General features: G+C 39.6%; 1 protein-coding gene across 1 annotated transcript in view; it reads right to left on the bottom strand.

Annotated features, from left to right (window-relative positions):
- Window positions 1-19,800, bottom strand: part of ZDHHC17 (zinc finger DHHC-type palmitoyltransferase 17) — a 114,050-nt gene extending 94,250 nt beyond the window's left edge. Inside the window, exon 1 of the mRNA XM_001363772.5 lies at window positions 19,540-19,800. Within this exon, the coding sequence (XP_001363809.1) occupies window positions 19,540-19,632 (93 nt within the window). The 5' untranslated portion in view covers window positions 19,633-19,800. The remainder of the gene's footprint in view (window positions 1-19,539) is intronic.
- Window positions 19,801-20,551: the final 751 nt, after the last annotated feature.

Below are 20,551 nucleotides of genomic sequence, written 5' to 3'. Positions count from 1 at the left end.
TAGTCCTACTCCTTATCAAGGCCAGCTTCTCGACATAAACCCTTGATTCCATCCCTCCTATCTTCTTCAGCATATTGCACCCACTCTCTCTCCCTAATCTTCAGTCCTGCACTAGCTACTGGTTCCTTTTCTGCTGCCTACATTTTCCATGTCTCTCCAATTTTTGGTTGTTTTTTTAAAGTTCTTGTTTGCTTCTCCCCACTATCATCCTATAATTCTCTCTTCTCAAGTAAACTTCTTGAGAAAGTCATCTATGTTAGATGCCTCCACTTCCCATCCTCTCATTTAATTCTATACCCTCTCCAATCGGACTTCAGACCTCAGCATTCAACTGAAACCATTCTCTCCAAGGTCATCAATAATGTCTTAATTGCTAAATGAACATCCTAGTGCAAACATCAACAACATGGAAATAGGTTCTGATCAAGGACACAATACCCAATGAAATTGCTTGTGGGCTGGGGGAAGGGTGGGTGGAGGGGAGGGAGGGAAATAATGTGATTATTATAAGCAAGGAATAATGTTCTAAATTGACTAAATAAATTAATTCAAATGGAAAAAAAAATAATGTCTTAATTGCCAAATCTAATAACCTCTTCTCAATTCTCACCTTTCTTGACATTTCTGCAACTTATCATCATCATATCTTCCTGGATATTTTCTTCTCTCTTGTTTTTCAAGGCATTGCTCTCTTCTGGTTCTCTATCTGTCTGAATAAACCTTCTTCAACTTGTCTGGTGGATTGTTATTCAAGCCATCCTCACAAAATGTCAGTGTTCCCCAAATTTTTGTCCTGGGCCTTCATCTCTTCTCCTTCTATACTATGGGCACTAAACCTATGGTCAGTGAACTTGTGTTTAAAAAATACCTGCATATATTTTGATAACTTCCTTTGTAATCTCATTTATTTATACATTTAAAAACATTATTCTGTGATAAGATCCATAGATTCTACCATACTGCCAAAGGAATCCATGAATCAAAAAAAAGGTTAAGAACCTCTATTTTATACTCTCTAGATTCGGTGATGTCAGCAACCATCTCTATGAGAATGATTCACAGCAAGATATTCAACCATATGATGGAACACTATTGTGCTCAAAGGAATAATAAAGTGAAGGAATTCCACAAGAATTGGAATGACCTCCAGGAATTGATGAAGAGCGAAATGAGTATAACCAGGAGAACATTATACACAGAGATGGATACACTGTGGTACAATCGAATGTAATGGACTTCTCCATTAGTGGCAATGTAGTGATCCTGAACAACTTGAAGGGATCTATGAGAAAAAACACTATGCACATTCAGAGGAAAAACTGTAGGAGCAGAAACACAGAAAAAAAAAACAACTGCTTGAATACATGGGTCAAGGGGACATGGCTGGGGATGTATATACTAAATGAACATCCTAATGCAAATACCAACAACATGGAAATAGGTTCTGATCAAGGACACATGTAATACCCAGTGAAACTGAATGTCGGCTATGGGAGGGGTAGGGGGGAGAGGAGGGAGGGAAATAATATGATTCTTGTAACCAAGGAATAATGTTCTTCTTTTTTTTTTTTAATTTTTAAACATTATTGTATTTGGTCGTTTTCATACATTATTCACTGGAAACAAAGATCATTCTCCCCTCCCCCCCCCCCCCCCCCCCCCCCGCCTTTCCCTCTCCCATAGCCGACCCATGATTCCACTGGTTATCACATGTGTTCTTGATTCGAACCCATTTCCCTGTTGTTGGAATTTGCATTATAGTGTTCATTTAGAGTCTCTCCTCAGTCTTATCTCCTCCAACCCTGTAGTGAGGCAGTTGCTTTTCATCGGTGTTTTTACTCCCACAGTTTATCCTCTGCTTGTGGGTAGTATTTTTTAGATCCCTGCAGATTGTTCAGGGACATTGCATTGATACTAATGGAGAAGTCCATTACCTTCGATTGTACCACAGTGTATCCGTCTCTGTGTACAATGTTTTCCTGGTTCTGCTCCTTTCACTCTGCATCACTTCCTGGAGGTTGTTCCAGTCTCCATGGAATTCCTCCACTTTATTATTCCTTTGAGCACAATAGTATTCCATCACCAACATATACCACAGTTTGCTCAGCCATTCCCCAATTGATGGGCATCCCCTCATTTTCCAATTTTTGGCCACCACAAAGAGCGCAGCTATGAATATTTTTGTACAAGTCTTTTTGTCCATTATCTCTTTGGGGTACAAACCCAGCAGTGCTATGGCTGGATCAAAGGGCAGACATTCTTTTATCGCCCTTTGGGCATAGTTCCAAATTGCTCTCCAGAATGGTTGGATCAATTCACAACTCCACCAGCAATGAATTAATGTCCCTACTCTGTCACATCCCCTCCAGCATTCATTACTTTCCATAGCTGTCCTGTTAGCCAATCTGCTAGGTGTGAGGTGATACCTCAGAGTTGTTTTGATTTGCATCTCTCTGATTATAAGAGATGTAGAGCACTTTTTCATGTGCTTATTAATAGTTTTGATTTCTTTGGCTGCGAACTGCCTGTTCATGTCCCTTGCCCATTTGTCAATTGGAGAATGGCTTGATTTTTTGTACAATTGATTTAGCTCTTTGTAAATTTGAGTAATTAAACCTTTGTCAGAGGTTTTTATAAGACTGTTTCCCAATTTGTTGCTACCCTTCTGATTTTGGTTACATTGGTTTTGTTTGTACAAAACCTTTTTAGTTTGATGTAATCCAGATTATTTATTTTGCATTTTGTAACTCTTTCTAATTCTTGCTTGGTTTTGAGGTATTTCCCTTCCCAAAGGTCTGACATGTATACTATTCTGTGTTTGCCTAATTTTCTTATAGTTTCCTTCTTTATGTTCAAGTCATTCACCCATTTTGAATTTATCTTGGTGTAGGGTGTGAGGTGTTGATCTAAGCCTAATCGTTCCCACACTGTCCTCCAATTTTCCCAGCAGTTTTTATGAAATAGTGGATTTTTGTCCCAAAAGCTGGGATCTTTGGGTTTGTCATATACTGTCTTGCTGAGGTTGCTTGCCACCAGTCTATTCCACTGATCCTCCTTTCTGTCTCTTAGCCAGTACCAAATTGTTTTGATGACCGCTGCTTTGTAATATAGTCTGAGATCTGGGACTACAAGACCCCCTTCCTTTGTATTTTTTTTTTCATTATTTCCCTGGATATCCTTGATCTTTTGTTCTTCCAAATGAACTTTGTTATGGTTTTTTCTAAATCAGTAAAAAAATTTTTTGGAAGTTCCATGGGTATGGCACTAAATAGATAGATGAGTTTGGGTAGGATGGTCATTTTTATTATATTGGCTCGTCCTACCCATGAGCAGTTAATGTTCTTCCAATTGTTCAAGTCTAGTTTTAGTTGTGTGGAAAGTGTTTTGTAGTTGTGTTCATATAGATCCTGTGTTTGTCTCGGGAGATAGATTCCTAAGTATTTTATTTTGTCTAAGGTAATTTTGAATGGGACTTCTCTTTCTAGTTCTTGTTGCTGAGCTGTGGGAATTATATAGAAATGCTGATGACTTATGTGGGTTTATTTAGGAATAATGTTCTAAATTGATTAAATAAATTAATTTTAAAAAGAAAAAGAAAAAAAGATATTCAACCATAGTATCTCTCCTGAGCTACAGTCCCACATCATGGCATCCCAAATGCCTTTTGGACATCTCAAACAAGTTATCTAGAGTGCACCATCTTTCTTTTCGAATCCATTTCCTATTGTTGTTTGGGGAACCATTCTTCTCCTGGAGGTTACCCAGACTTACAGCTTAAGTGATATGCTTACCTTTGTCACCCCAAGTAATCCATTTGTTGTCAAGCCTTTTCATTTCTACCCTCCCAACATCTCTCCTATTTGCCCTTTTCCCTCCATTCACACAGCCATGAAGCAAGTTCTCTCATCACCTCTTCCTAGACTACTACAATAGTCTTTTGATTAGTCTCTGCCCCACTCCAATGCATTTTCCACTCTGCCAAAATAATTTTGGGGGTGGGTAGCTCAGTGGATTGAGAGTCAGGCCTAGAGATGGAAGGTCCTAGGTTCAAATCTGGCCTTAGACACTTCCCAGTTGTGTGACCCTGGACAAGTCACTTAACCCCCATTGCCTAGCCCTTACCACTATTCTGCCTTGGAACCAAATCACAGTATTGACTCCAAGATGGAAGGTAAGGGTTTAAAAAAAAAATCTTCATAAGGGCAAACATGACCATGCCCCTCCTCTACTCCATAAACTCCAGGGGCTCTCTATTATCTCCAGGACCAATTTGTGAATTTCTCTGATTGGCCTTTTAAAGATCTTCACAACATAGCACCCTTCTACCTTCCCAATCTTAAACTTTACTACTCTCCAGAAAGAAGGAAGCTACACAGGCTTATTATACACTTCACCTCCTGATTTCATGCCTTTGCAATAGCTATTCCAGCCTGCTGACCTCTTCTTCAAAGCTTCTTTCAAGACTCAGTTAGAATTCTACCGTCTGCCAGACCTTCCCTAGCTTCCTTCACTGCTAAAGTCTTCTTGCTGCTATTACTCTCTGTTCTATATATATTTTATATATACACATAATTGTTTGTATACTGTCTCCTCATTAAAATGTGAGCTCCAAGAACACAGAAACAGTGTTTTTACCCAACTTTGTATACCAAGCACTGAGCACAATTCCTGGCACAACACAAATATTTAATGACTGACAAAACCAAAAATCTGGGTCCTCAAGGAGCTTACTTTCTATCAAAGCAGACAATGTGTGTATGTGATTGGAGAAGACTTTTCATTTCATTGGTATAGAAAATTTCTATTAAGAAGACTCTCTCTACCAATACATATCTGTACCTCATCTACGACTTGCAATTTGTCAGTTATTTGGAACACAAAGAATGATTCAGTGAATTGCCCAGCATTATAAAGTCACTATTTTAAATGTGGATATTGAACTCAGGTCTTTTGGCTTGAACATTAACTTTCTGCTCAATGTGCCACACCATACAAAATAAATTGATTTTTAATATAATACTGTTCAAAGAGAGCTGACATTTAAATTCTGCTGTTAATACATACCACCTGTGTAGCCTTAAACAAATCAATTAGCCCCTCTGAGCCTCAGACTCGACTCCTCTTTTATATTAAAAAAAAAAAAAGGGTTTGGATTAGATAGCCTCTGAAGTTGCTTCTAGCTCTAGATCTATTAACTTAAGACCCTTTAATCTTGGGGAAAGGCATCAGCAGCTGGGACTATCAGGAAAGGACTCATGTATAAAGCTACTTTTGAGGTGAGCTTTAAAAGAAAGTAAGGATTCTAAAAGGCAGAGGTAAAGAAGTAGTCTATTCCAGAAATGAGGGGACAGCCTGTACAAAGGCAGGGAGACAGAAGTTGGAATGCTATGCATGAATAACATAAAAAATCCAATTTGGCTCTAATTAAGACAAGTAATGGGTGGTTAGATTGGAGGAATAGATTGGAAACAGTTTGTAAAGAGCTTCAAATGCAAATCAGAGTTAATAGTAAGAAGTACTGTAATAGGCAGCCACTGGAGTGTAAGTTGCTGACAATCACACATATGCATTGAGACTTCACATTTGTGTGGAAAAGAACAGGAAAAATTTGAGTTGGGGAGACCATTTGAGGGTAACTGGCATGTGTATAAAGAGAAGGGGATGGATGCAAGAAATACATATTGGCAAGGCATTGTAGTGACTTGGTGTGTGGAATAAGGCATAATGAGATGATGAAAATGACTCCAAGGTTGCAAACCTGGGCTGGGAGTTTAGAAAAGGAGGGATTTTAAGGGGGGAAATCAGGTTCTGTTTTAATTGTCAAGTGGAACAACCAGTTCAAAGTCCAGTAAGTAGTTATGGGCATGAGCCTGAAGCTCAGGAGAGATACCAGAGCTGAGTATATTGATCTAGGAGTCGCTTTGTAGTGATGCTAACTGAGCCCATACTTTAACATTTCAAGAGTCTATAATATTTTCCAGTGTTTATTCTTTACAACTTAGTAGAGAAGAAAGTTTGTCACCCATGTCTCACCTGGTAATAATAAGCCTCTAGGGGTAGATAGGCTGTTTCCTGGACAAGAGATTTATAGTCTATCACTAGATTTGTCACTGAAACTATTCCAGCTTAACAAGGACATTCCAGAGATTCTAACTGCATTGATAGAGCCTCCAGAAACCCAATCAATCTATCAATCAATAAGTCTACTATAACTTAAGGGCCTACTACATGTACCATGCTAGGCACTAAGGATACAGTTATAAAATTGGTACAGTTCCTAACATTAAGGAACTTATCTTCTGCTACTAGGGAGCACAATATAGTCACAGGTAAACGAATACAAAGGAAAAAAATGAGTAATAACATATTTATGAAAAAGCAAATATTCTATAGAAGATATATTTCTCCAGGCTATCTAGATTCCTGTTTCCCAAATAAAATTATCCTGGAGACTCAGTCAAGTTTATAGTATGTTTTTTCCTCCTGAAAATTGAGACAATTACTAATATACTGAGTACCATAAATATATATATGCTGAGGTTCCCAAGTACAAGGGAAAGAGGTTGGAGAGAAAAGACTATAAATTTGCTATTAAACTCCTCTAGGAAAAAAACCCCTAGAAGAATCTGAGGATCAGGAGTCAAGTATGGTAAGGATCTAAAAAGGGTGGTTTAGCCAATAAAAATGAACCTTGAAGGAAGAGAAATTGCTGACTGGCAACAGGGAACAAGGATCAGGTCTAGTCTGTTAGAAGAGCAGTGAGGAAATGTCATATCTATAACAAAGTGAATCATTACAACTGGACTTTAGGGAGGAAAGCACTTTATAATCAGCTGTCCTTGATCTTTTTTTTTTTACCCATAAACAAACTTCTGGACGCCCGGGTAAGCATGACAGCAGTCTAGCCGCAGAAGCTTCCTTTCCCCAGCACCCAATGAAATAGACTACCTCAAAAGAACATAAAACCATTTTCAGAAGAACGGAAGGACTCAACAGTAGGGTGCAGCATTGAAAGTACGTGGGGTTTGAGTATTTCCACTCTATAAGAGGGTGAAAAACCTACCACCCAAACATGAGCCAATCTACCCTCTCCAACCCCACCTACAGAGCCGGAGTCAGAGCCAGCACATGCCAGAATCATCTAGTGAGTGAAGGACACCTCTAGAGTCAGCAAGGGGCACCTCTATGTCCTTGGGAGCTGACTAGGACTACCGGGGATGTGCCCCTGAGAGCAGTTACACCTGAAACCCCTGTGCACTGGGGAGCACAGACAGTGGGTGTGGTCACTTTCTGAAAAGCAGGAGGCTGAGGAGATTCAAGAGCTTGCCTCAGACAAAAACCTTGCTCCTTAACTCCATAAACAGAGAACCTGCCCATCTCACACAGATTTCTGACTAAAAAGGGAAGGAAAAAACACCATAGGGATGGCTAATTGTGCCCAGGACCAACAAACACCCTCCAAGAAAAACAGGAAGAAGGCATTGACCCTGGAATATTTTTATGGAGGGAAAACCCAGGCTACAGAGGAAAAAGAGGAAGAAATTCAAACAAATTCAAAACTTAAAAAAAAAATGGAAATTGTCTACAAGCTCTTTAAGAATTCAAATTGGAGCTTATCAAAAAGATGGAAGCCTTCTGGCAAGAAAAGTGGGAAATAATTCAAAGAGAAAACAACAGTATAAGGGGCAAGAATTTCCAATTGGAGAAACAGCAGGTAGCCAAAAAACAGGATAGACCAAACTGAAATGGAAAACCAGTCTTTAAATACCAGAATTAGGCAACTGTAAGACAATTATCTTGCAAAACTGCAAGAATTAATAAAGCAAAGTCAAAAAACTGACAAATTAGAAGAAAATACAAAATATCTCACTGACAAGGTAACAGATCAGGAAAACTGAGGAGAGACAATTTGAGAATCATTGGTCTACCTGAAAAGCCAGAAATAAACAGAAATCTTGACATCATAATACAAGAAATCAGCAAAATAAGACATTGAAAGAGTTCATAGAACACCCTCTGTACTAAATCCCCAAAAGACAACTCCCAGGAATTGCTAAATTCCAAAGCTTTCAAGCAAAAGAAAAAATCTTACAAGAAGCCAAAAAAAGACAATTTAGATATAAAGGAATGCCAATCAGGGTCACACAAGATCTTGCAATTTCCACTCTGAACGACCATAAGGCATGGAACATGATTTTCAGAAAGGCAAGAGAGCTGGGTCTTCAACCAAGAATGAGCTATCCATCAAAACTGACTATATACTTCCAGGGGAAAGTATGGGCATTCAACAAAATAGAAGATTTCTAAGTATTTGTAAAGAAAAGACCAGAACTAAGTGGAAAGTTTGATATCCAAACACAAAGATCAAGAGAAACATGAAAAGGTAAATATGAAAGAGAGGGAAAAGGAGAAAAATGTTTTTTTTTAATTCAAACTCTCTTCTTTAAGGGCTACAATTAGATCAAATTATATATATTAATATATGGGGAAATGTTATTTGTAACTCTCAAAAATTGTATTCATTATTATAGTAATTAGAAGAATCACTCATAGGAAAAGATTGGGACATTAAGGGCTATAAGATGCTATGCAAAAAAAAAAAAAAAGAAAAGGGGTGGGGGGAATTGATGATGGTACCAAGAGATACTTGAAGAAATAAAATAAATAGAATAATCTTTTTCACACAAAGATACACATGGGAAGGGGAGGGGAATAATACTCTTATAAGAAGGAGAGGAAGAGAGTGCTAATAGGTAATACTTAAACCTGACTCTCAGTGAAATCAACTCTGAGAGGGAAGAGCATCTAGATCCATTGGGATTCTGAATTCTATCTTATCCTACAGGGTAAGGGAGAAGGGCACTCTAAGGGGAGGAAGGGGGAGGGAGTACAAACAGAGATGGAAGGAGAGCGGAGAGGGAACTTACCAGACCCTAAAAAAAAACAAAACAAAAACAAAAACAAGAAGGGAACAAAAAGGGAAGGACCAAAGAGGGAAGCATATCAAGGGAGGATATTAGGGGGATTGATTAAAAGTAAACCACTGGTTTAAAAGGATATAGCAAAAGGAGGACAGAACTAGGAGAGGACATCAAAATTCAAGGGAATTCACAACTGACAATCATAACTTTGAACATGAATGGGATGAATTCACCCATAAAACATAGTCAAATAAGAGAGTGTATTAGAATCCAAAATCCTACCATATGTTGTCTACAAGAAACACACATGAGCTGGGTAGATACTCACAAGGTCAGAATTAAAGGTTGGAGCAAGACCTATTGGGACTCAACTGAAAGAAAGAAGGTAGGAGTTGCAATCATGAAATCTGACAAAGCCAATTGGGACTCAACTGATAGAAAGAAGGTAGGAGTTGCAAACGTGATATCTGACAAAGTCAAAATAAAAATAGACCTGATTAAAAGGGATAGGGAAGGTAAATACATCCTGATAAAAGGGAGTATAGACAATGAGGAAATATCACTAATCAACATGTATGCACCAAATGGTATAGCACCCAAATTTCTAATGGAAAACCTAGTAGAATTAAAGGAGGAAATAAGATAGTAAAACTATACTAGTGGAAGACCTGAACCTACCACTATCAAATTTAGATAAATCAAACCAAAAAATAAATAAGAGGTAAAAGAGGTGAATGAAATCTTGGAAAAATTAGTTAATAGATATATGGAGAAAAATAAATAGAGACAAAAAGGAATACAACTTCTTTTTAGCAGCACATGGTACATTCACAAAGATTGACAATATACTAGGTCATAAAAACATGACATACAAATGCAGAAAAGCAGAAATAATAAATGCAACCTTTTTCAGATCATAAGGCAATAAAAATAATGATCAATAAGGGTTCATGGAGAACCAAATCAAAAATTAATTGGAAATTAAATAATATAATTCTCCAAAATTGATTAGAGAACAAATCACAGAAACAATAATTTCATTGAAGAAAATAACAATGATGAGACATCCTTTCAAACTTTATGGGATGCAGTCAAAGCAGTACTTAGGGAAAAATTTATATCCTTGAGATATATTAACAAATTAGGGAGGACAGAGATCAATGAATTGGACATGCAAATCAAAAAACTTGAAAGTGAACAAATTAAACCCCCCCAGAAGAAAACCAAATTAGAGATTCTAAAAATTAAGGGAGAAATTAATAAAATCGAAAGTGATAGAACAATTGACCTAATAAATAAGACTAGAAGCTGGCATTTTGAAAAAACAAACAAAATAGACAAAGTACTGGTCAATCTAATAAAAAAAGGAAAGAAAATCAAATTAACAGTATCATAGATGAAAAGTGAGATATCACCTCCAATGAAGAGGAAGTTAAAGCAATCATTAAAAAATGTTTTGCCCAATTATATGGCAATAAACATGCCAATCTAAGTGATATGGATGAATATTTACAAAAATATAAATTGCCTTGATTAACAGAAGAAATAGAATTCTTAAATAATCCCATATCAGAAAAAGAAATTGAATAGGCCATCAAAGAACTCCCGAAGAAAAAATCCCTAGGGCCTGATGGATTCACAAGTGAATTCTATCAAACATTCAAAGAACAGCTAAACCCAATACTATACAAACTATTCCATATAATAAGCAAAGAGGGAGTGCTACCAAATTCCTTTTATGACACAAATATGATACTGATTCCAAAGCCAGGCAGGTCATAAATGGAGAAAGAAAACTACAGACCAACCTCCTTAATGAACATAGATGCAAAAATCTTAAATAGGATACTAGTAAAAAGACTCCAGCAACTGATCGGGGGATTATTCACTATGATCAGGTGGGATTTATACCAGGAATGCAAGGATGGTTCAATATCAGGAAAACCATCCACATAATTGACCATATCAACAAGAAAACCGACAAAAATCACATGATTATCTCAATAGATGCAGAAAAAGCCTTTGACAAAATACAACACTCATTCCTATTAAAAACACTAGAAAGTATAGGAATAGAAGGGTCTTTCCTAAAAATAATAAACAGTATGTATCTAAAACCATCAGCCAACATCATCTGCAATGGGGATAAACTAGATCATTCCCAATAAGATCAGGAGTGAAACAAGGATGCCCATTATCACTGTTATAATTTAACACTGTACTAGAAACACTAGCAGTAGCAATTAGAGAAGAAAAAGAAATTGAAGGTATTAAAATTGGCACAGATGATATGATGGTCTACTTAAAGAATCCTAGAGAATCAACTAAAAAGCTAGTGGAAATAATCAACAACTTTAGCAAAGTTGCAGGATACAAAATAAACCCACATAAGTCATAAGCATTTCTATTTATCTCCAACACATCTCAGCAGCAAGAATTAGAAAGAGAAATTCCATTCAAAATCACCCTAGACAATATAAAATACTTAGGAATCTGTCTGCCGAGACAAACACAGGAACTATATGAACACAACTAAAGAACACTTTCCACACAACTAAAACTAGATCTGAGCAATTGGAAAAACATTAACTGCTCATGGGTAGGAAGAGCTAACATAATAAAAATGAACATCCTACCCAAACTTATCTATTTATTTAGTGCCATACCCATTGAATTTCCAAAAAACTTTTTTACTGAATTGGAAAAAAAAAAACATAACAAAGTTCATTTGGAAGAACAAAAGATCAAGGATATCCAGGGAAATAATGAAAAAAATACAAAGGAAGGTAGTCTTGCAGTACCAGATCTCAAACTATACTATAAAGCAGTGGTCATCGAAACAATTTGGTACTGGCTAAGAGACAGAAAGGCGGATCAGTGGAATAGACTTGGGGTAAGTGCAAGACAGTCTATGACAAGCCAAAAGATCCCAACTTTTGGGACAAAAATCCAGTATTCGATAAAAACTGCTGGGAAAATTGGAAGACAGTGTGAGAGAAATTAGACTTGGATCAACATCTCACATCCTACACCAAGATAAACTCAGAATGGGTGAATGACTTGAACATAAAGAAGGAAACTATAAGTAAAGTATGTGAACACCAAATAGTATACACGTCAGACCTTTGGGAAGGGAAAAATTTTAAAACCAAGCAAGACTTGGAAAGAGTCACAAAAAGTAAAATAAATAATTTTGACTACATCAAATTAAAATGTTTTTGTACAAAAACAATGTAACCAAAATCAGAAGGGAAATAACAAATTGGGAAACAATCTTCATAACAAAAACCTCTGACAAAGGTCTAATTACTCAAATTTACAAAGAGCTAAATCAATTGTAAAAAAATCAAGCCATTCTCCAATTGATAAATGGGCAAGGAACATGAATAGGCAGTTTTCAGATAAAGAAATCAAAACCATTAATAAGTACATGAAAAAGTGCTCTAAATCTCTTATAATCAAAGAGATACAAATCAAAACAACTCTGAGGTATCACCTCACACCTAGCAGATTGGCTAACATGAGAGCAAAGGAAATTAATGAATGCTGGAGGCGTAGTGGCAAAGTTGGGACATTAATTCATTGCGGGTGGAGTTGTGAATTGATCCAACCATTCTGGAGGGCAATTTGGAACTATGCCCAAAGGGCGATAAAAGACTGTCTGTCCTTTGATCCAGCCATAGCACTGCTGGGTTTGTACCCCAAAGAGATAAGGAAAAATACATGTACAAGAATATTCATAGCTGCACTCTTTGTAATGGCCAAAAATTGGAAAATGAGGGGATGCCCTTCAATTGAGGAATGGCTGAACAAATTGTGGTATATGTTGGTGATGGCATACTATTGTGCTCAAAGGAACAATAAAGAGGAGGAATTCCATGGAGACTGGAACAACCTCCAGGAAGTGATGCAGAGTGAAAAGAGCAGAGCCAGGAGAACATTGTACACAGAGACTGGTACACTGTGGTACAATCAAATGTAATGGACTTTTCCATTAGTGGCAATGCAGTGATTCTGAACAACCCAGAGGGATATAGGAGAAAGAACACTATCCACATTCAGAGGAAAAACTGTGGGAGTAAAAACACTGAAGAAAAACAAGTGCTAGAATACATGGGTCGATGGGGATATGATTGGGGATATAGACTCTAAATGAACATCCCAGTGCAAATACTAACAACATACCTAGTGGAATTGTAGGTTGGCTATGGGAGGAGGTGGGTGGGGAGGCGGGGGAGGAATAGAAAAATGATTTTTGTAACCAAAGAATAATGTTTTAAATCGACCAAATTTTTTAAAAATGTCAAAAAAAAAGAAAAACAAAAACAAAAAACTTCTGTAAGCCAAAAAGGAATGCAAGATGTATAGCAAGTTTCAGCTAATATTCCATCTCACATTTATCCCTAATCTCTGTCTATATTTTCTAATGGTAATCTCATCCAATTGAATGGTTTCGGCTATATTATCTGATACTTCATTTCCAGGATATCATTTTCAGTAATTCTTAGAAAGATAATTAAAGGGTTACTTGTTCTCATCTTGAGCTCAAACTACTGTAGTCATCTATTTAGAGCTTGAGGGTTCCTTAGAGGCCTAGTCACTCACCTCATTTTGTAGATAAGAACTGAAGCTGGAAGAAGGGAAGTTACTTGAATATGATAATCACTGAGTGCTAAGTGGCAGAGCTAGGATGTGAACCGAATTCCTAGCTCAAAATCCTTTCCCCCTCCCCAAATAACTTTACCTTCTTTCTTAGAACTGATACTCCGTAACCTGCCCAGGATCACATAGCTAGGAAGTATATGAGGTGACATTTGAACCCAGGACCTCTCATCTCCAGACCTGGCTCTCTATCCAATCCACGATGCCATCTAACTGCCCCTCCAAATCCACTTTTTAAAAAATAAACAAACCCTGGAATCAATACTAGGTATTGGTTCCAAAGCAGAAGAGTAATAAGGGCTAGGCAATGGGGGTTAAGTGACTTGTCCAGGACCACACAGCTAGAAAGTGTCTGAAGCCAGATTGGAACATAAGACCTCCCGTCTCTAGGCCTGACTCTCAATCCACTGAGCCACCCAGCTGCCCCTCAAATCCACTTTTAAAGATGAAGAAGCCGAGGCTCAGAAAATCTGTGCCTTCATCAGTGTGAAATTAGAAAAGGTCTACCAAGATCACACAACTAATAAATGACAAGGCAGGGAATCAAATCCAAGTCTTTTCCCCCTTGACTAATAATCCTATTATACCATACTGCTCTACTGAAGCACAGACAAGTCACCAAACTTCTTAAGCACTTAGTATGAGCAGAGAATGTGTCCTAGGAAAAGCAAACGTTTGGATATAATACAGTACCAATACTCAGTTAGTCTAAGGTCCAGACTAAGGCTAATTCCTCTTCCACATGACAGACCCTCAAATGCTTTAAGGCAGTTAAACCCTCTGAAGCCTATCCTTTGGGAATCTGTACTTTGGTGAAGCAGTTGTAGTGAACCTGTAGTCAGAAACTGGCTTCTGAGTCACAACTTAGACACTTGCTTATTGTATGAGTAAGTGACAAATTCTCTGAGCCTCAGTTTCTTGACCTGTAAAGAAAACACTACCAATAATCTTAAACTTATTATGTAATTATTACAGAGGAAAGAGATTTAGCTTTTGAAGTCACAGAAACTAAATTCAAAACCTGCCTCTTTTGAGGGTCTTGGCCAAGTGACTTACTTCTCTGTAAAATGAGGGAATTGAGCTATATGGCCTCTAAGGACTCATCCATTTCTAAAGCCATAGCTGTTTTTTTAACGAACAAACTTAAGATTTCATTGTCATTCATATTATGAAAATCTCACAGACAATGCAAATCAACAATTTAAGAGTTAGCTGGGGGGGCAGCTGGGTAACTCAGTGGATTGAGAACTAGGCCCAGAAATGGGAGGTCCTAGGTTCAAATCTGGCCTCAGCTACTTCCCAGCTGTTGTGACCCTGGGCAAGTCACTTGACCCCCATTGCCTAGACCTTACCACTCTTCTGTCTTGGAACCAATACACGGTATTGACTCCAAGATGGAAGGTAAGGGTTTAAAAAAAAAAAAGTTACCTGGTAGCCCCAGAGAGGTGAAGGAGTTTCCCCAAAGTCACATTCATTAAGTACCAAAGGTAAAACTTAAACCTGGGTATTCTTCATTCCAAGGCCTTCATTCTCTATCTACACTGGAGGCTGCTCCTCAGTTTAAATATGATAATTATCCAGGCTAACCATCCAGAAGTTCTATTTTAAGTGATTTCCATTAAAAAAAGGTATTGAAACTCCTCAACATAGAAACTGAATATCTTCGGACACAGTACAATTTGCTAGTGAGGAACTCAGAAGTTAAATGTTCTGTTTTCTGGTATGGTATAACCACTTCCAGAAGTCAACTGTTATCTCCTCTGCTCTGAATAGTTCTTCTAATCCAACCTGACTCAGACTAATTTAGACTTAGCCTGCCATCAACTAAAACTTTTAACGTTTTTTCCCCCCAACAGGAACTGTTCCTCTCTAACCAGTCCTCCCCCATCTTGTACCTTCATTATAGGGAATCCCTTAAATTTACCTCTATTTTTCTACTAGTAATCTATCTTATCAGATCCAATGAGTTCTTAGATAGCCAGCTGTCATGTGGGCATCTCCAACTAGATCTCAAAATAAAAATGTCCAAAACAACATTATATGCCCTAAATTGTCTCCCTCATCCATGTCTTCATCTCCACAGAATATGCCAATGTCATCCTTAACCTTTCCCTCTCACCAATCACAGCCAAACAGTTGACAAATCGTATCGATTCTAAATCCACACTGTATCTCACATCTGCTCATATGGCCCGTTTGGGGCCTCAATAATCTCTTGCTTAGTCTATTACAAAAGTCTCTTAATTAAGGTGCCTGTTTCCACATTCTACCCTTCCACACTCCTTGATGGCAAGGGACTATTTTTGTCTTTGTATGCCCTGGCACATGGTTGGAAATCAATGCTTGTTGCATGAATCAATCTGGTGTGGTATGGCCTTGTTTCAGCTTCCTGATGTATGTATTTTTTAATCTAATTTTGTCATCCAACATATTAGCTATTCCAGCTGTGGGAACTGAAAATTTGATAAGCATGTCTCCTATGTCTTCATCCAAATCACTGACAAAAAAATCACCAGGACAAGTCCAAGAAAAGGCCCTATTTATTATAACAAAGTCTTCCTCTACCTAGACATCTATTGATCAATAGACTCTGATTATGATTATTTTATCAACTATGAATCCATCTCATAATACTATCATCTAGTGCCCATTTCTGATTCTTGTCTGTGAGAATATTACAAAAGCCTGTCAAATACGCAGCTAAAATTCAGATATAAAGAATCTAGTGGCATTGCTATAATTTATTATTAGCAATTTTTTAAAAGGACACAAGAAAATGTCAAAAGATCATCTTTTACTAAAGAACTGTACTCACTAGATGAAAAGAAATTTAAACATTAATTCATAATAATGAGAAATTGAAAAAAAAATGCTGCATTTGAAGTTTTGAGTGAGTTAGGTTCAAATCCTACTAGTGATATAGAAACTGCTTAACTTCTCTAAGATTCAGTTTCCTTAGGTCCTGCAAAATAAGAATATTATTTGTAGTACCTATCTTGCCAGATTGGAGCCAGGATCAAATGAGATTACCTAAAGCATTTTGCAAATTTTAAAGCACTATATAAATTTCAACTTTCATTTTCATTTGTTCAATAAAGAACAAACCATCACAGTTTAAAAGCTCACTCCCAATCCTTTGTTAAGCACCTCTATGTGAAAAGCACAGGACTAATCTCTGGAGATATAATGAGGGGGGGAAATGAAGCAGTCCCTATTACAATACAAGAAGAATGTGTATGAAAGTGGCTTTTGGGATGGTTAGAGGGCCAGTTTTGGAGCCAGAAAGGCCTGGACATGAGTTCCACCTCTGAGGGATAGACTTGTTATATCCCAGTACAAGTCACTCTGCTCTTTTTTTTTTTTTAAATCCTTACCTTCCTGTTTTAGAATTGCTACTAAGTATCAGTAAGTATTCTAAATTAGGCAATTGGGATTTAGAGACATGCCAGTCACACTTGAACCCAGGACCTCCTGTATTCAGGCCCCACTCAACTCTTAAAAGACCATAAACTTGGGATAAATTGTCAATCTGCACTGGAGAAGGGGGTTTCCAGACTGGGAGATAACATTATATAATAGCCCAAAACATTAACTTGACCTTAAGGTTTATCCTTGGTTTCTTAGTGCTTAGCATATAAATGCTTACTTAATTTAAGTGACTAGAATGTAAGCTCCTGGATCACAGAAGTGGCATCCTCAATACCTACCACAGTGCCTTTCATATTGTTTGCAGAAATGAACTGGAATAGAAAAGTCCACAGGCCTAAATCTGAGAACCAATGAAATTATTCTATATAAAAATATTTTCAAGTTTTTTCAAACTACAAAACAATAACTGTTCGGTTCCCCCTTACTGAGGTCTCTATAATAAACTACTACTCTGCCCAAAGCTATAGAGTCTACAATCCTATAGTAAGACCCAAATTGAGGAGGCTAGGTAGCTCAGTGGATAAAGCAACAGGAGGACCTGGTTTCCCATCTGGCCTCAGACACTTCCTAGCTATGTGACCCTGAGCAAGTCACTTAACCCATTTGCCTAGACTTTGCCTTCTGTCTTAAAAGTTGTTACTAAGACACAAAGGGTTAAAAAAAAAAAGACCCAAGTTCCTATTCAAATAAGTTTTGCTTCATTCTTTGCACTACTATCCTAGGTGCTTGGCACAGTGTCTTGCAATTAGGCCTTAAGTAATTGGTGGTGAAGGGGATAGTTTTTTGGACCTGGGAGTAAGTAACAACTGTGTTCAAATACTATCTCAAACACTAACCAGCTAAGTGACCCTGGGGCACAGGTCACTTAATCTCTCCCTTAGTTTCCTCTTTTGTAAAATGGAGATAACAGTGCCTACCTCAGGATTGTTTCAAGGATCAAATGAGATAATACATGTAAAGCATTCTGCAAGCACTAGATAAATGTCACTATTGTCATTATTATACCTTACTGGTCTATTGTGAGTATCAAATGAGATGATATACTTAAAGAGCTTTACAATCATAAATGCCCCATGTAAATGTTAACTAATATCATTATTATCTCCCAGGGTGGTGAGGATTAAATGACATAAACATATATAAAGTGTTTTGCAAACCTTAAAAGTTCTACATAAATGAAAGCTATTGTTGTTATTGTGGTTATCACTCCTTGTGGATTTACAGAGATCACAAGTGCTTTGCAAACCTTGAGGTTAACTGTCAATTATTTCCATAACAATAATTAGTTGTAGTAGTATTAAGCCTTCCTGGTTTGCTGTGATCAAATGAGATCATCTCTTTCAAATGCTTTGTAAACCTGCAAGGCTATATAAATGCCAGCTGTTAGTGTTATTAATGTTACTAAGAGCTAAGGATGAGGAAGCACCTAAATTTTAAAATCATTGCTTTCTAGATGGAGTTGTCCCCTTGCCCCATCATCTTCCTGAGCATTAGCTCAGCTACAAAACTTAAAGGTAAACAAGTATAGTGAAGTGATGAGAAACTGAGGAGCTAAGTGTAGCTTCTAAAAATGGGGCTTTCTCAAGCTTGGGAAGCCAATTCCCAAAGTTTGTAAGGGGCAGAGACTGTCATAGTTTTCCTTACCTTTCTTAGTCCCCACTCTCCCCTTAGTACAGTACCTGGCACATATCAGGCCCTTAATGCTTTCAAGGCCTGACTAGACTGATATCTTTTGCCTTTCCTTGTACACTAAGCCCTAGGCATACAGGGCTCAAGCTCCTATTAAATTCATGTTGACCCTGAGGGCAGGAAAGGTATTTTTGTCCTTCTTTATATCACTAAGGCTTGGCATTGAGTAAGTCCTTAATTAATGCGTGTTGCCCCTAAGGATAAGGAAGCCTTTCTCTGTATCACACACACCGGGGGGGGGGGGGGGGGGGCAGGCTTGGCACACAGTAGGCGCTTAATAAATGCTTTTCGGCTTGACTCATTTACAGCCTCCCAATTCAAAGGGTGAAGAACAACCAGTCTAAAGAGGGGTGGGGGTGGGAAATCCTACTATGCTGATGGGGCTCGCCCCCCTCCAAAGCCCCTCCCCCCGGACGCGAGCCCGGCTGTCATCCTGCCGTGAGAGAGGAAGCCAGAACCGGAGGCGCTGCTTCCTCCTCCTCCTCCTCCTCCTCCCCCTCCGTCCCCACAGGGGTTTCAGCTGCCTCCGCTGTCAACAGCGGGCCCGCCCCCCCGCCCAGTGCCGCCGCCCTCCCTCAAGACTCCCTTCCCCCAACCACCCCATCAGGCCGACCCCCGCCCCAAGTTCTTACTCTCCCTCCTCCCCCTGGCCCGGGGCTCCTTCATTCCCCCCATCCCCCTCCCCCCGCCTCCGCCTCCTCCAGGACCAGCGCCCTGCCGCACACGTCCGCTGGTCCACAGCCCGGGAAGAGAGGCCCGGGGGAGGGGGAGGCTCCGAGGGAGATAAGCCTGGGCCTCCCCTTCTCACCCAACCCCCAGCCTCGACGCGGCTCCTCACCTCGGGATGGAGAATGGGGACACAGCCCGCTTCTTTCTCGTACTCATCCGGGCTGTCCGCCATCTTGGTGTTAAATCCCTCCCCCCGCTGCATGCCGGGAGAAAGCGTTTCACCCTCGCGGGGCGCGCGGGGCGCGCGGGGCTAGGGGGAGGGCGGGCGCGAGCCTCCGAGGACGCCGCGCGCCTGCCTCGCGCCCCCTTCGCTCTCTTCCCCCTTCCTCCCCCCACCCCCCTGCGTGACGTGCCCCTTAGCCTCGCCCGACGCGGAGGGCTCCCCGCGCTCTACGCATGCGCTGCGGTGCGGTGCTATCTCTCCCACCCACCGCCCTCGCGTCTTCTCGCCCCCCCAATGTCGCTCAGTTCCCCTGGTGGGTGGTGCACTGTACAGGAGGGTGTGTTTGTATGTTCGTGTGCGTGCATGCGTACGTCTAGGTGAGCTGGAGAGCGTTTCGGTGCCCGCAGGCTACGCCTAATTGCCCTGCCTGACGGGTGGGGCTGGAATGCTGCCCGAAGGAATGACTTTGACCCAGAAAACTTAGCGGCGCTGACCTTGACCGGCCCACTCTGAGGGCATCGGAAACCAGAGTGCAGAGGTCACCCTCCAGCCGGCGGGGAGTCTCCTCCCCACAGCACTTTGCACCCTCCTAACGCAGCGGCGGGTTAAGGCGCCTGGAGAGTGAACTCCCCTCCGACTGCAGGTGACTTTGTCTGAACCCCCTCTGGGGAGAAAATCCTCCAGGCCTTTCCTAGCACCGATCCACCTAGGATAGTTCTGCAAAAGCCTAAGAAATGGTAGGCACCTGCCCCACTGGTGTTACAGACACCATGTGCATCAAAGACTTTTACTTCTAGAAAGCTTTCTTTCCTGAACTACAAAGCACTCTACATCTGCCACATTTTAATAGAACCGACGAGATGATTGCAAAACTGAAACCAGAAGGCTTAAATGGAATTACAGCCCAAGTGGACTTTAGATAAAATCTCCGGGGTGGGGAGGGGGGGGGGGACGGTGG

The sequence above is a fragment of the Monodelphis domestica genome, chromosome 5, assembly GCF_027887165.1.
Source record: "Monodelphis domestica isolate mMonDom1 chromosome 5, mMonDom1.pri, whole genome shotgun sequence".
Taxonomy (NCBI): domain Eukaryota; kingdom Metazoa; phylum Chordata; class Mammalia; order Didelphimorphia; family Didelphidae; genus Monodelphis; species Monodelphis domestica.
The sequence above is the reverse complement of the archived record's forward strand: the minus strand, read 5'-3'. Positions and strand labels throughout refer to the sequence as shown.